Source organism: Acomys russatus, chromosome 1 (assembly GCF_903995435.1).
Source record: "Acomys russatus chromosome 1, mAcoRus1.1, whole genome shotgun sequence".
NCBI lineage: Eukaryota > Metazoa > Chordata > Mammalia > Rodentia > Muridae > Acomys > Acomys russatus.
This window is the reverse complement of record NC_067137.1, coordinates 80,232,565-80,249,738: the sequence shown is the minus strand read 5'-3', so window position 1 is coordinate 80,249,738 and position 17,174 is coordinate 80,232,565. Positions and strand designations below refer to the sequence as shown.

At 47.3% G+C, this 17,174-nt stretch overlaps 1 protein-coding gene across 2 annotated transcripts in view; it reads left to right on the top strand.

Annotated features, from left to right (window-relative positions):
- Positions 1-6,005: 6,005 nt before the first annotated feature.
- Pygl (glycogen phosphorylase L) overlaps positions 6,006-17,174 on the top strand; it is a 34,943-nt gene continuing 23,774 nt past the window's right edge. The window contains exons 1-3 of one of the 2 annotated variants that reach the window (XM_051147108.1): positions 6,006-6,395; positions 10,762-10,863; positions 13,924-14,002. In XM_051147108.1, coding sequence (XP_051003065.1) covers positions 6,153-6,395; positions 10,762-10,863; positions 13,924-14,002 — 424 coding nt within the window. In that variant the 5' untranslated portion in view covers positions 6,006-6,152. Of the gene's footprint in view, positions 6,396-6,463; positions 6,594-10,761; positions 10,864-13,923; positions 14,003-17,174 lie in introns of those variants that run through there. The other variant, XM_051147101.1, reaches the window with a different exon arrangement.

The following is a 17,174-nucleotide window of genomic DNA, read 5'->3' as shown; positions in this document are numbered from 1 at the left end:
ATATATATCATCGTGTATACATATATACATATTTGTACATATACATGTATGTATACATAAGTACATATGTGTATACATATACATGTGTGTGTATGTGCCATCCAGTATGGGAAAACATAATTAGTTCACTCAGCTGCAGACCCCTCAGCAAGGGTTCCCTAGAGCCAAGATACTCAGAGCTAGAAGGAGGGGCTGAAAAGCCTGTCCCCTTGGGCACCCACTGAATTAGTTTTTAGCCAATAGCGCCCCCCTCACCTACAAGGGACCAGGAAGGTGGGCCTTATAAACACATCTATGACGGGACTGCTGAGGCACTCCAAGAAACCACTTCCGGCCTGGGGTTCTCTACCTGCTCAGGCCCCTCCCAGGATATGGTGTTCAGTCCCTGGATTCTCTGACATGCCCAGGCTACCCATCAATCCTGCTCCAGGATCCTCAGTCCAAAACTAGTGGCATACGTACTCAGCCCAGTGCCAATTACTTCATCGCCCCAGATGCTTGCCACACAGATTAACTTGCAATTCCAACCTAAGAAGCTCATGCCTTCCTCACAGACAGTAAACACACACACACACACACACACACACACACACAGACACACACACAAGCATAGCTCCTCAAGGGACATAGAAAAAGCAAAGCAATCAGGAGAAAGTGAACTATTTTGTATTCCAAAGGTTAAGTTTTCATCTCAGTAACGCCTTTAGCATTTCCTGGCACTTGGGCACCCATCTCTTTTCCAAACTAAGCTGTCTTGAGAAATGAGAAGGCCGGGGCATTTCCTGGGTTTATACCAGCTGACATTAGGACCCTGATTTTTCTGGGGTCACCAAATTTTATATTGACATATGAAAACCACCCATGATTTGAGGGACAGGTTGTACGTCCCCTTCCCCCAGCTTTTCAGGAAGAACCTCTCCTGGACCACCCCTAACAAGCCCAGCTCCGGTACCAATGACCGAATCAAATATGGCAGGAAATAGGAGTGCCAGGAGGTGGGCTTGCTCCAGATCAGCAGATACACAGGAGGTCAACAGCTACTGGTTGCAGTCACAGCTTCTGTGCCGTGTGCCCACAGGATATTTGGTAGTCTAATAACCCTAGGCACTCAGTTGTCATTCTAAATGTTTAAAACAGCAGCATCTGGATAGGGGCATTGGCAGTCAGAGTCCTACAGTAAATGCCTGGATTAAAGTGCACTTACTTCTGCTCACTGAACACAAGCAAGGCTCTGATGTTCCATTGTCCTTCTCTACAGGCCACGTGACCTGTATGTGGGGCTACTTTGGGCCATTACCCTGGGCTTCAGGACTGATTAAAAGCAGGTCAAAAGGCCAACCTGGAGCACAGAGCAGCCCAAGTGAACAGAGGACATGGGTTAGCTGAGGTGCAGTCAGAACTCAGGCTGACTCAAACCCCAAAGCTGCTTCATGCCACCATCTGTGCTCATGCATGTGAAATGTCTGCAACCAGCTTCTGAGCAAACCTGAGAGCCTCTAAGCCTCAGGTCCCTCATGGGTAAAGTGAGGAGAAAGGCAGCAGTTACCCACCACCGCGCTGCTGAAAGGATCGAATGAAATATGGTATGTAAAAGTAATTCTATTCTCCTGGCTCAATTGTTGTCTGGGAGGCTAACTGCCTCCTTCTGTTGACCTAGGCCTGGTCCTGGAAGTTTCTAGCCTCTGTATAATCTAACCTAGGCCTGGAATATTTTCAGCCTCTGGGACTTTCTGCTTAATAAGCTCACCCTTACTTGTTCTTTTTTAGCTCTGGGCTGGCTGGCTCAACTCAGCTGTTCTGGATCAAGCTCTTCTCCCAGCTGATTTAATTCAATATGGCTTCTCTCTAGGCCTCAAATTAACTCGGCAATCTGCTCTAATCTTCTGGCTTCTTCCCATTTTCTGGTTCATTCTGTCTTCACCTGAGTTCTCTCTCTCTCTCTGCAACCCATCTCTCTATTACTGTCCTGGTTTAAAAAAAAAAAAAAAAAAACTGCCTCCTATCTCTGTAAAACTGTCTCCTATCTCTGTAAAACTGCCTCATGGGTAGCATCTCTTTCCTCTCTGTTCTCCTGAAAGTTGGGGGTATCTTTACTCCGTCAAATTTTCTCTGATTCATCACCTTTTCTGACACTCAATTAGACATCACTTTCAAACATAGTTGCTTCCTTCTACAAACTAACTTTACCTTCATTTGGGATTAAAGGCACGTACTACCACACCTGGACCTAAGCTTTTCCTTACCTGATACTTGCCCTATACCAGGCTGGCCTTGACTTCAGATCTGTTTGCCTCTGTTTCCTGGATTAAAGGCGTGTTTGTATTCCAGGTGGATCACATAGACCTAGAAGGTCTTTGGGTGTGATCTCTTGCCAGAACAGCCATGTTCTGAATTAACGTTCCTCTACACTGGTACACTGAAAGCCTAACCCGAACAGCTGGGTCTGATGGACAGCTCAGGCCTGGAATCCCAAGAGAACCTGAGGCAGATCTTTATGAGTGTCAGGCCAGAGCAAACTGCAGTCTGAGGCATTCTCTAAGAGAGACACAAACAGAGTCTAACTAGAGTCCTGGGAAATTTTTCTCACAGTTTTGGTGGCTCTGAATATGGATGGCACATAGCCCTGCTTTGAGACAGGGAAGATATCCAGCTATCTTAATGTATCTTGTATCTTTCTGGGATGGGCCTCCCAGTCACCTGCTACTGTGGGCAGAACCACCCTGGGGCTCTTGAAAGCCTGCCCCCCCTATAGTATGCGAGGCTGCATACCAGTGGCTGAGCACATTCCAAACAGTCCTCTAGACAGCTGTGCAGCCTCAGAACTGCCCTGTAGTCTTAGGGGAATCTTCCTGGGACTCAGTCGTCTAGGACAAGTAAGTCTACCACCTGTTCCCTCCCTTTCTCCTTCATGGGGTCACACTTGGATCTGACTGCACTCACTTGGCCAGCATGGCTCCCTCTTGGCTTGGACTCCCACAGGCATTTGCCCTATGAAGAGCCTTGCAAGTCAAATCCTGTCCCCAGCGTCTGTGTCTCTGAAGACCTGAGCCAACCTAGGTTCCCATGGTTCTGTTCTGACAGTGAGCAGCTTGTGCTTGTCCTGGGAGGTGTGGACAGGCTGTTTGGCCACTCACAGAAGCCCTTTCATTACACGGTGAGAGAAGCAGTGAAGAGGGCTTAATACAGGTCTTTGTTGGAATCGTGGGCTTGTGGGCAACTTAAACCTGCTGTATTTTTGGAGAGCCATAGTGGTTTAAAGGTGAGTTCTTTAAATATATTAATCCTCTTGGCCCAGTAAGTTAACTCTCACAGTCTTGGGTTCATAGCCTAGGACACAAGGAGTAGATGGTAGGTTGTAAGGGACCTGGAGCCCACCTTGGTTCTCAAATATCACAGGCCAACACCACACTTCCCCCTTTTTCTTTCTTTTTTTTTTCCTTTCTTTCTTCCTTCTTTTCTTTCTTTTATACTCACATACCAACCCAGATGATCTTTCTAGATACAAGTTTACTTTAGCATAAAATTTAGAAAACAAATTTGTATCAGAGCAAGAACCGGGAAATCATCATTTTCCCAAATGGGAAGCAATGGTATTAATTGCGAGTTAGGCGCTGAAACCTAAAGAAAGCTAGAGTCCAGCCCTGCTTTCTGATAAAAATAGAATAACCAATGCTAAAGACTGCTGGGAAAATCTAAAGGAGCAGGTAGATGAAGATGGCTCTCATGTAAGATCCTGTCTGCAGAGTACTTGGTGTCATCTGTGAAGATCACGTCCTCTTTTATGTATGTGTCTACGAGTATGTTCGTGTGTGCATGTGTGTGTGTGCGTGTGTGCGTGTGTGTGTGTGTGTGTGTGTGTGTGTGTGTGTGTGTGTGTGTGTGTGGTTACTTACTTTGAGACCTGTTCTTCAGGCGCCAATCATGGTTTTTAGGGGTCTTGGGGGTGTTTTTTTGTTTCTTTTGTTTCTTTTTTTTTTTTTTTTTTTTTTTCTTCATTTTTAAGACAGAGTCTCTCAGTAGCCCAGAATCATCAAGTATATCAGGACTCGCCCATCTTTGCCTCCTCAGCTCTGGGATTATAGACACATTCCACACTGCCCAGCTTTTCCAATGTTCAAGGGCTCCATCTCAGGCCTTTGTACTTGCCTTCCGAGCCCTTTACCCCAAATTATCTCCATGGGCCGAGCCATACCCTCTTTAACATGGTTGGTGGCATGGTCCCTCCTCACACTCCATAGCTGGAACACTATGAGGTCTAGTTGTTTTCCCATGTAGAAGAGATGTCGAGCCAGGGTTTGGGCTGGGCTCGCTGACTAGATACCCAATCAAGAAAATAGTACGGCTACTGTTATCCTTGCTTTCTGAAAGAATTCTGTCCTCTCACGTAGACAGGAGAGCCAGGACTCACCTGCATGAAGACACCTCTAACAAAACTAAAAGGTACCTTTGCCTTTGGGATCCTCCAATGTCTGGACGGTTTAGATATAGTCCACGACAGCAGGGCAGTCATGGCAGCATGAGGGGCTGGCCACACTGCACCCGCAGTCAGGAGGCAGAGGTGAGCACTGGGGGTCTGCCATTCTCTCCTTTGTCCTGTTTTATTCATTCCAGGACCCTTTCACACGGACGGCGCCAACCACCTTCAAAGTAGATCTTCCCTCCTCATCTGAAAACACCTCACACACCCAGAGCTGTGTCTGGTCGTCGGTTACTCTAACGCCAATCAAGTTCACAATGAAGATTCATCATTACAGCATTCAAAGACGTCCACTTTAAAAAAAAAAAAAAGCCTGATTTTGCAATCTGCCAAAGGACCTTCTTCTTCAAACTCCACCAGTCGGCTCTTAGTTTTAAGTCAAGCATTCTTAGCTCTGGGTATCTCTGGCCTCTTTCAAATCCAGCCCTTTCCCTATCTCACATGGTCACGCTTTCCTCTCAGCCACTGTATAAAGCCACTTCAGTTGTCATCTGTCCCAAAGGCTAGACCAAAGCCCTGGAAAGCTGGAAGGCTGCAGCCAGAACTGTGAGGACAGAACTTTCATTTTTAGGGCAATGACTGATTCGGTATGAATCAAGTAAACTACTCCACCACCTACTCAAAATAATTAGCTTTGTTTTAAAAAGAAGGAAGGAAGGAAGGAAGGAAGAAGGAAGGCACCTGCTGCCAAGCCTGACCACTTGTGTCATCAATTCCAGCAACCGCCGACCTCTACATGCCTGTGTGCACATGTGAGAACACACGTGCAAAGATCAGAGGCTGGTATGTCTCCTGAACATAGAGCAGCTGATACCATGAGTGCCGGGTCTCTGTCTCTGACCACACACCTCTTATCCCTATGTTTCTTGTTGTTTTGGTTTTTTTGGAGACAGGGTTTCTCTGTGTAGCCCTGGCTGTCCTGGACTCGCTTCGTAGACCAGGCTGACCTCGTCTCACAGAGATCCACCTGCCCCTGCCCCCTGAGTCCTAGGACTAAAAGTGTGCACCACCACCAGCCAGCCCTATGTTTCATTTGTTTAAAGCATAGTGCAAACATAGGGTGTCAAGTCGAAGTCCTGTCCCCCGCTGAACTTGAAGCTTCTACTCAATAGATGCCTTTCAGATCCCTTGACTTTTACACCTAGCCACAGACTGTGGCTGGGGGCTGGCCCAGCCTGGGTCTAGGAGTCAAGAAACCCTAGCTGAGAGTCCTCAGAAAAATAAATAAAAAGCAACTGGGGCTCCCTAAGAATCCAGGATGAATTGCCAAAGACTGGGAAGCAAGACGGGGCAATCAGAGTTAAACACACTGAGCCTACCTCTAGTGTGGCCTTGGGGAAGCTACAGTGGAGCCCTGTCGAGCTGAGAAAAGGCAATGGCTTTGCTGGGATCTCATCAGCGAGCCTCCTACCTCACCAGCAGAAGCTGTCGGAGCCTCGGCTAGCTACGTGACCCAGACGTTCAGGGAGGGGCCGGGAGGCGGTGCCCGTAGCCGCAGCGCCGCCTTAGGTGCTCCCACCCCTCCTAGAGAGTTTGCTCTGGGCGCCGCGGGTGGGCGGGAGCCGGGCGAGGGGCGGATCCCCAACTCCTCAGACCCTCAAAAGCGGCGTGCAAGGAGGGCCAGGCCAGTCCTGCAGCCCAACGCCCGGCTCTGTGGTCAGGCCGCCCAGCAACCATGGCGAAGCCCCTGACCGACCAGGAGAAGCGACGGCAGATTAGCATTCGCGGCATCGTGGGCGTAGAGAACGTGGCCGAGCTGAAAAAGGGCTTCAACAGGCACCTGCATTTCACGCTGGTCAAGGACCGCAACGTGGCCACCCCCCGCGACTATTACTTCGCCCTGGCGCACACGGTGCGCGACCACTTGGTGGGGCGCTGGATCCGCACACAGCAGCACTACTACGACAAGTGCCCCAAGGTACCCGGCGAAGGGCATTTCTCTTCCCTCTACCCACTGTCTTCGTCCTGAAGTCTTAGCGGGAAGCGGGTCACAGGCTCAGCTATCCGTCCCACCTCCCCCGCAGCTCTGTGCCACCCGCACCGTTGTGCTGTGAGATCCCAACTGGTGGCAAGAGCCCAGGCCTCCCACTCCCGTGAACTTTGAAAACTTTATGGGGTGACTACACAGCATTTAATCAGGGGGGATGGGATGCCTCCTCTGCGACGTGGCTAGCGAGGTTCCAGGACTCTGACAAGCCGTCCCAGGCGCTCGCTCGGTGGGTAGGGTGGGTCGGAGTGCGCGCATAAGAAAAGCAGAAAAAAACAGACGAAAGCCGGGCCCTGGAGAACCAAGCTTAAAGTTTAGGAAGGGAGAGGGAAGTGAAGCGTCCCTCTAATAGTGACCCTGCCCAGGCCTCAGGGCTGCCTAGTCTAACTGCAGCTGCGATGGGGGAGGTCCCAGCCCAGACCGGTGAGAGGAGTCTGCAGTTCCTGATCTTTCTGTTTCCTGTAAGATGGGCTGTGGCAAGCTTCTAACCTGCAGATAGCCCTGTAAAAAACACCCTTCTCCCTTCCAGAGGCCTACCCCAGAGCTGCGGGGAAGGGAAGGGGGCGCCTTTTGGGGACCCGCTTCCCTTTCTGCCAACGGCCGGCCGGCTGAAGTGCAAATATGGAGTATCTGACTTGTAGAGGGAGGAACTCCATCCCACCATCCCACCCTAACCAATCTAGGTAGAGAACAAGAGCTAATAAGAAAGGCTAGAGAGAATCTGGCAGGGCAGGGACTGTGCACACAGTGAGAGTGTGAGACTGGAGCCCTATGGAGGGCAGTGAATGTTCTGGAAGGGAAAGCTGGAAAAACTGGCTATGGAGTCATGTTGGAAAAGGTGAAAGCAGATCCTGGAGGCAATGGGAAATTCGTATAAATAGGTATTAGGCATTTTAAATACATATTTTAAAAATCGAAAAAAGTTATCTCTACCGTTTGTGCCTGAGAATTATAGGAATTTCTAAGACTGAGAGATAAAACTCCCATCGTAAATACTGTGGTTGTAGGAGCCTAGTGGACTGCTACCCAAACACAACAAATGCTTAAGTGTGCATGTGTAGCCTTCCAAATCTAAGCATGGGCTTAGAAAACACTTTAAGTCTATATTCATCTACTGTATCTATTTAACACACACACACACACACACACACACACACACATACACACACACACACACACACACACACACACACTTGCCCACCTTGTAGCACTTAGCATCATAGCGCAGAGAGATTCCCCTTTCTCCTCCAGTGGTAATCCTGGTTCTCTGCCTAATTTTCTCTGTGACAGGGTAACAAGGTAACACTGCAGGGCAGCATGGCCATGTTGCGTAACTCTTCTTAGAAGAGCCTGGAAATTCTTAAAAATTCATTTCACGCGGGTTCACAGTGTTTCCTCCACGGTGGCCTCCATGGAAGCAGGGTAGCTACAGACCTCCAGAGAACTTGGGTAAAACCAGGAGGTGTGTCCAAGCTCCTTCCCCAGCCGGGCTCCCAGATGGGCCCCCAAGTCACCAAGTCCAGTTCTCTAGCCTCGCCCCCACCCCCCGCCCCATGCAAGCTTGCCGATGGTTTAAGAATACTGAAGCCTCTTCCTGCCTCTCAAATTCAGCACACAGAAACTCAGTCGTGTTCCTCACAATCCAATTCTGACCTGCCCCCCTGGGTTTTTTAATTTAATGGCCCTGTGTCACTACCATGACAGTCACTCCAGCACAAAACTTTGGGCTTGCTTTTGACTTTCTTTTATATTCACCTTTCAAATGTATGCATGTAACCTCCAAGCTCCCCACTCTCTTCCAGTTTTGTTTTCTGCCTTTCTGAGAGGCACTATTGGTCTGTTGTAATGGGGCATACACCCCTTTGCCAGGGGGGCACCTCTGGGCAGTTTAATTCCATGGCTTCGGGCAACGGTCCTGCGTGCTCCAGTGTTTCCAGATGTTTTGGGTAACTTCACTTACACCTTTCTTTTCTCTGTCAGCTCCTGAAGGCACTGTATTTGCAATCCCACTGCAGGCTAGGCCTGTGTCCAGCTGCCCGTCCTAAAGCAACACACTGTGACTGTGCTAAGGTTGGCTCCGGACCCTGACATAATCCTTAAGTGCTTCAAGGTCATCTCTCAGTGAACAGATCATTGTGTCTGACCTGCCATTACCTGCCTGGGTCCACCTTCCTCTCCTACTCTCCTACTCAGCCATTTCGCACTCTGGCCCTCTGCTCACCCTCCCCCCCCCCCCCCTAACCCACCCCTCCCACCCCCACCTCCACTTGAAGTGTCCTTCCCAGCAGGAGTCTCTAGGTACCACTCCTGCCTGCCTGGCAAGTCTCAGGTTTGTTGTCATGGTTTCTAACACCTGACAGTGTACCCAGACAGAACCTCCCACTAAAGTATTTGGGCTTGCTTTTGGCTTTCTTTTATATTCCTCTTTCAATTTTCTGCAGGTCTCCTCCAAACTCCCCACTCTCTTCCAGTCTGGTTTTCTGCCTAGCTGAGAGTGCTGTATCATCTTTATTCTATCTTTTCCAATGTTTTGTAATTGTTTTTGTAGATACAATATTAGGAGTGGTGTGGATGTGTGATTTACAAAGTAAATGAAGATATTCAAATCTTCTATCATTAGGAATATGTAACACAGTCCATAAGACATAAAGGGAACAAAGATCCATTTTGCAAGCTCTTACATATTCTCAAAAATAAAGTATTTTTCTCTCAAAAGAAAAAGTTATAGGCAATTGCCTATAGTTCCTGTCCTCAAAAAGTCTGAGCAATCCTATCTAGAAGAACTGGGAATACCTTAAAGATGTTTTCATGCTAATGGCCCTTAAGTCAGTGCTGTTTGGGACTTAGCACAAATGTCATCCTTTCAGGGCTGTGACTTCACAATTGCAAGTCCGTGGTGTGGGTATGTTTACAAATGAGCTTTGTCTAGATCCCTAAAACAGGAAACGTGCTCTGTTCCATCAGAGAGGAAATGAGCTGCACACATGGAAGGCTGAAAAGAGCTGCGCTAATCGTGTCTGTGGTTTGGCCTGCTTGCTGCTCCCTGTGGCCTCGTGCACAGGAACCCAGGGTAGGAGTAAGTAGGACTCTGACCCTTTGGGCCCTAAGTGTGTCCCAGAGAGATGCCTTTCACGAACACACACAGGCATCTATCTGACAGGCTGGCATGGGCCCAGAAATTTCCCCATAAACATTCAAAGAAGCTGGAGAAAATGCTGTGCTACAGAGCACAGCAGTATTAGATGCCCTGGCAGGACACACTGTTGACCATGTTTGTGAAGGTTCAGAATTCATAAAATGAAAGTGAGAAAGAATGAAATTTCTGAGTTACTGCAATGCAGTGATTTGGTATGTGAGCTCTAGTACCATCATTACTATGATCGTTATTATTATGTATTGGGTTGCACAAATTCTTTTATTTATTTATTTATTGCTCTTAGCCTGTCTAAATGGGGAAGGGGGAGGGGCGTGCCTAAAATCTGAAGCAACTTGAACAGACTTTTACTGTTCTGGTGTGTGTCTGTTAGAGAATAGGATAACTGATACAGCGTCCCAAGTGTCCCCACAGAGGACAGCTCGCAGTCGCCACTTGCTAATCTATTCTTTTAAATTAGCAAACTGAGCTTGCATTGAAAATGGTTTTAGGCAGGTCTGAACTTTGTACCTCTTACTTCTGCCTCTGCTCATATTTACCTGGGTTTTCCCATGCCAAAGGCAAACAGTTTCTAAGTCCATAGGGAAATTTACCATCTCATCGAAAACAAACGCTTATAAGCCTTCAGAAGTGGGCTTGCTTAAGGCACTGCTACATAGATTTCCTGGGGTAGTCTTCGATCCAAAGGTAAGCAGTCAGTGAAGGAGGAATATTCTCCAGGCACCGAGTGTGTGGAACTAGTCTGTGTGTTTCCCAGATGACAAGGTCAGAACCAACCCACCTGACCCTTGGAGTGAGAGGTGAACGAAGGCACCGCAACCTTTTTCTCCATGAAGCTCATAAGCAGGGGGGAAAAATGAATCCAATTAGCTAGGATAAGAGATACCAAACTACGTGGCCAAAAAATAGTGTGTAGCGTGGCTTCCCATGCTAGCAGTGGGGAGCTGTCATGCATCCAATCAGGGGACTGCAGGAGTCTCACTGGAACATGAGTTAAGTAGCCCAAGTCCTGATGGGTGTTTCATGGGTGGCCTAACATCATAGGAGTGCTATGTGCTCCCAGCATCCGAGTTTGCCTTTTTATGTGTGTTGACAAATATGGTTGACCTCACAGAAGAACGGTGCCTTTCCTCTCTATTTCAGAGGGTTTATTACCTCTCGCTGGAATTTTACATGGGCCGAACGTTACAGAACACCATGATCAACCTTGGCCTACAGAATGCCTGTGATGAAGCCATTTACCAGGTATGTTATTTTCACCTTTCTCCTATCTTCCTGCTCTCGCAGAGGACCCAGGTTCAATTCCCAGCACCTCCTTTGCAGCTCACAACCATCCGTAACCCGCGTCCCAGGGAGTCTGGTGTTCTCTTCTGACCTCTGCATGTACATAGTCCATGTACATAGTCCACCTACCAAGTGCAGGCCAAACACAAGTACACATAAAAGAAATTACATCTTTAAAAGAAGCACCTTTGATCTCAGCACTCAGGAGGCAGAAGCAGGTGGAGCTCTGTGAGTTCGACTACAGCCTGGTCTACAGAGTTAGTTCCTGGACAGCCAAGGCTACACAGAAAAACCCTATCTTGAAAAACTAAAACAAAAAAACAAAGTCTTGGATAGTTTTTTTTTTTTTTAAACAAATTATATTTTTTAAAGGAACCTTTTAAAAGTCTTTGTTGCCTGTAAGCCCAGCCCTTGGAAGGCAAAGGTAAGTAGATAGACCCTTCAGTTTTAGGACAGCCAGGGCTGCACAGAAAAACCCTGTCTCAAAACAAAAACAAAAAACTAACAAACAAGCCTTACTTTAGGCTTATGTCTACCTTTTAAGAAATGATTGAAGTTTGATGGATATTCATGTATCAGACAATAGGAAAATGATAAGCTTTGGAAAATCAATTGTCATGATTCTTCTCTGGCCTAATGAGATGTAAGCATACTTTACCCTTAGGGCAGTCAGTCCTAACTTGCTGGTTCACTTAGGTGTGACTCTCTGCCAAAACCAAGTAGCCTTTCACCTTTTTTATGAGACTGAAAGGAGGAGAGTATATTTACAAAGACAAATCTTTTTTTTTTTTGGTTTTTTTGAGACAAGGTTTCTTTGTGTAGCCCAGGCCCTGGCTATCCTGGACTCACTTTATAGACCAGGCTGGCCTCAAACTCAAAGATCTGTCTGCCTCTGCCTCCAGAGTGCTGGCATTACAGACGTGCTCCACCATGCCTGGCTATAAAGACAAATCTAAATAAGACGCTCTCATAAAGGCCTGGGCTGGCCCCTTGTGTGGCCTGCTACATCTTACTCAGGGCTGGCACCCATCATGTGGGTTAACACTTCCTGATCAAGAACCACTGCAGCTCTCCTCCACTTCCCTTTCTTTACTTCCCTTAATATTAACAACAACAACAACAAAACAAAACAAAAAAAAAAGCACAGTTTCCCTGGAGTAGTGTGTAAGCATGGCCTGCATCTTCACGGTCAAGGTTTAGAGCCATTTCTCGATTTTCCACTTTGTAACTTTCACAGTCCTGAGTGTTAGTTTGCATGGACCACTCGCTGTAGAAGAACACTGGGATCCCCAGTCATCAGGGAGCAAACCCAAAGGCCCCATCCTCCTGAAATGATGCAGAGCCATGTTTGCATTCCTATAAGATGAACTGTCAACACTTCCATAAGAAACTAATGGGACAGAAGAGGAGGGATCCAGAAAAGTGACTCATAGAAACTGTGGTCGTCACTTTAGGAATTTCCTTCTTACGCATATGCTTTCAATATTGAAATCAATTGCCCTTTCAAAGCTATCCAAGGGCCCACGCCATAACTCAGCAAGTAAAGGTGTCTGTGGCCAAGCCTGATGACTCAGGGTCAAGCCCCGAGATCCACATGGCAGAGAAATAGAAATGACTCTCACAAGTTGTCCTCGGACCTACACATGAGAGGCGGGGGGGGGGGGGGGGGGGGGGGGGGGGAGACAGGAGGAGAGGAGAATGTTTTAAACCTATCTAATTTGGAGGGGGCCACACGACTTTCAGATAAGGACAGGGCTGTTTCATAGCAGACTACCCTTTCTTCAGAGAACAAGCCATTGGGTTTACCAGAAGGAGAGTTTCCTCATAAGATAAGAGATCTACAGTGTGCTCTGTGCTGCAGACTCTGATGGGGATCCAATACTAGTGGCTTCCGGAGTGTGAGCTCCAGCACTTGGGAGAATGGAGCTAACAACTGTCCAAGTTCAAAGAGGCGCATTGGTCTTCCACCCTAGGGAAAAGGAGGGGATTCTGGCGGCATCCGTTAAGCTATAGATGAGGCCTCCTGCTAGCTGCCAGGGATGGGGGCTCATGGGCCATGGATCACTAACTGGCTTATCAACTTTTGACTCCACCGAGTCAACACGTTGTGAATGAGCAAAGATGAACTCAAGTCTGTCCTAAAAAGTCTGACCTTGTGCTTTTTGATCATCCTGTCATCCAGTTTGGAACTGGACTATTTCTGAAGTTTTGCTTTAATTTTTTGTTGTTTTGTTTTTTAAGACAGGGTTTCTCTGTGTGTCCTTGGCTGTCCTAGACTCACTCTGTAGACCAGCCTGGCCTTGAACTCACAGAGATTCATCTGCCTCTGCCTCCCCAGTGCTGGGATTAAATGCATGCACCACCATGCCCAGCTTTTTGCTTTGCTTTTTTAAAATCACATTTATTTATTTGTGTGCGTGCACGTGTGAACACATCTGTGCTATAACGTGGCAGCACACATGTGGAGGTCAGAGGACAACCCCTGAGAGTCTGTTCTCTATTTATGTCGTGTTTGTCCTGGGACTCAAACTCAGATCATGAAGGTTAACAGCAAGTGCTTTTACCCCCTGAGCCATCTCATTGACCTCATACTTTTTCTAAAAAAAAAGTAACAGTAGCTAACATAGGACTTATCTGTCCAAGACTAATGCTGTTTTTTTGTTCATATACTCTCATTTGACTCACAACCCTAAATTAGGTAGGTATTTTCTTCCTCCACATTTTCACAAGGCAGATTTAACAGCCTGCCTAAAGGCCAATGTCCAGGAAGTGGCATGGTCCACAGTGGTTACCTAGGACTCTTGCTTCTCTGTGCCCGGCTGTCCCATCTTGTACCACTGGCACCAACAGTTGGCAGCTTCCGCAGTTGATATGCAGTGCTAGAGCGACCTTCAAGCGAACCGATGCCAAATGCAGCACACAGATAACCCTGGTGCCTGGCCAGTGCTTTAGTACATGGCTATTGTCTCTGCAATGGCCTGAGTGCATACCCACATCCAATACTGTCTTCCTGTCCCTCAGCTCGGATTGGACATGGAGGAGTTAGAAGAGATTGAGGAAGATGCTGGACTTGGCAATGGTGGTCTTGGAAGGCTAGCTGGTGAGTGACAGCAGGAGGGGGTGGTCTTGTCTGGGAGATCTGTGCCTTCATGGATGCCACACACACACACACACACACACAAAAGCATGGCCTCACTGTAGATGCATCTGTCCTTGCCTTTCCCCTGTGGCCTGCTCAGCTCCACATAAAGAAGAGAACTTGAAGAAAAGATGTGTTGCTCAAAGCCTTTTCAGACATTGCCTAAAACCCCCAGGCTAACCAGATCCTTCCTGTTCACTCAGGGGTTGCCAAAGCCACCCGTTTACCTCACTGCTGTTTGTTCACTGCTGGTCAGTTCCCACAAATTCTACTCCCTGCAGGCTTCAGTTTGCTGGTCGGATTGAGTGGTGAGCAGCGAGGTCATTAATTTACCTCTTTTAGTATGCATATAAACTGACCTTTTTTACTTTACTTGAGGAATGGCTTCTCAGCAAACAGTGAAGAACATATTTAAGATATAAAACTGGCTCCACTTGCTGTGACAAAACACCCAGCATGCACAGTAAAAGGAAGGAAGGGTTTATTTTTGCTCACAGTTCCAAGGCACAGTGGGGAAGTCATGCTAACAGGAGCCTGACCAGCTGGTCATGTGCATCTGTAGTCAGGAAACAGAGGGAAGTAAATGTTTATGTTCAACCAGCTTTCTCCTGTGTATTCAGTTCAGGACACCAGACCATGGAATGTGCCCTCCACGATCAGGGTGTGTTTCCTCATCTCAGTTAACACAGATAATCCCACACAGGCATACCCAGAGATTTGTCTCCTGAGCTATTCTGGTTGGCCTGATTTTAAGCGTCATACCCCATAACCAGGCATCTCCAATGCTCAGGAGAATGTCTCCAAAGCAAACACGGAATGTAGGGTGCACAAGAAGACAGACAGAACAACAGGAAAGTGTTGTCCCAGTGCTGTTTCTAAAACTACATCAAAAGTAGCCTAACCTCAAAGAAGAATGTCGGTATAGACATACTCGCCTGCTTGGTGAGCTTGGCTGTGTGAACCACCAAGCTCAAAACAAAGCAAGCCTCAGACATTTATATTCGTTTAAAAAGTAAATCTTTGAGAGTCATGTATATGTAAAGACACAGGGGGGAGTCTAGAATTTAAATACTAAATTAAGTTTAAGCATTAAATGTTCCTGGTGACTCCTAGAGAGGAGCATGGGATTAAAGGACTCAGTCAAAGAGGATGCTAACATAATTCTTTCAAAATAAATCTCTTAATTTTTTTATCTACTCTCAAGTTATGAGAAAGACGTGTGTGCATCTGTTTTATTTTATGGAAGCCTTTCTACATCAGCGGCAGTGTGCTTTAGTGTGGCCACTAGTAGTAAAATATAGAAAAGTACTTCAGGTAGGCTGTGAAGTTTCCTATCTGAGGATTTCCCAGGCTTCTCTGGGCCACAGGAGTGTGACAGCGCTAGTAGAAAGAAAGCCTACCTAAGAACAAGAATTGGTCTGCTTTGCTTTTCGTATGAAACCCAGACTTCAGTACTGGCTAGCAGGGATCATTTTGTTCTGGACCTGGCTTTAACAGCCTGGCTCCTTTGCCGTTTGGGAAGACAGAGAATAGAGCTACAAGTGAGGCTGAGTAAATCTCAGATAACTGCGGTTCTCTTCTTCCCTGCGGGCTGATGGCCACCAGCTCACAAAGGCAGAAGCAGAAAGCAAAGTGCAAAGCTTGGAAGGCCGTGAGCATGAAGGAGAGCGAATACTCCAGGAACCATTTCAGGGAGATAGTTCAACTTTACTTAGGGAGAACAAAGGCTATATAACCCTTGGGGGAGTTATTGGGGGGAGGGGGAGCTTCCAGGATAGGTGCACACAATTGGTTGAAACCAGGCACCTTAAGGATGCTTGTTCCACGCTTGGCAGCACGCTCCTATCACATGAATGGGAACACAGCACCTAATTATCCTATAGGGCAGGGAGGGGAGAGTTAGCAGCGAGCTGTGTTAAGGGCCATTTATCAAATGTGGTTGGGGGCATCTATGTCTAAAGACACTCTCCAGATGGAGCCAGGCAGAGAGCCAGGGGCCCTGCTGGGGAGAGGGAGTCCTGCACCTAACGCCAAGCTCAGAATGGCTATCTGGACAAGGACGACGGCAACCTCAAACAGTAGGGTCCTTCCAACAGATGACCTGGCCTCTTGCCTGGCCATGAACGTTGGAACCCCACCTGCTCAGGCTCTAGGGGTGAACTCGGAACCTAGGGGATGCCAAAGATCTGCAGGCCAGACAAAGCAGGCACCGGTCACGGTCGACCTACTCGAGGGCCGTTTGTGCCTGTGGCTCTGTCTTACAGGTAGACTATGAACCCAACCCCAGCCCCTTTCATTTTGAGTTAATAGCTTTCCAGTTCTTTCTGGTCTGAATTCCTCCTGTAGGTTTCCTCATACCCTAAAACAGCTCAAATTCCCAAGAAAGACAGTCAGATTAATGTAACCCTTTGGACTGTATCCAAGCACTAGAGAGAGATAGGTCCCTTCTCTGTTTGCTGATTGGCCCTTCTAGCTCAGATGCTCTGTCGTTAGGTAACAGAAAATCTAATTTAAAAATAAAAACAAGAGAAACCCTGCCTCGAAAAACCAAAATAAATAAATAAATAAATAAATAAAAATAAAAACAAGAACAAACAATAGTTACATCAACAATGGAATGGTTGAGCTGATTTATTCAGCAGCTCTATTGTACCAGGACTCTGAGTTCTCTGTGGCCCTCCACAGCTTTCCTCCACTCACAGTTGCAAAAGACACAGACAGACCTGAAGCCCCCCACTCTCAGAAGAATTCCTAGGACTCTGGGTGGATTGGTTGCTGTTGTTGCCAACGGCTGTCACTGGTGAAGGAAATAAAATCGCTCCAGTTGGTTAAAAGGATCACTGAAATGGGATCTGCTTCCTGGTCCATATAATCTACTTCCTGCGGCACACGATAACTTGTGTCCCAAGAGCAGTGGAATTCCATCAGTCAGTTGACTGATGCTATGACAGAACAGGTCTCACAGAAGTTTCTGTTTCTTGGGGGCAGTCATAGAGGCAGCACCCCTTAGAAAAGCAATTATGGCTGAAGCTTCCATACCCACTGTAGGCAGCTTCCACATTTTCAAACAATGCTAGTATGTGCACAGTGGTTATTCAAGATGATGAAGAAGGATCTATTTTCCTTAAACGTG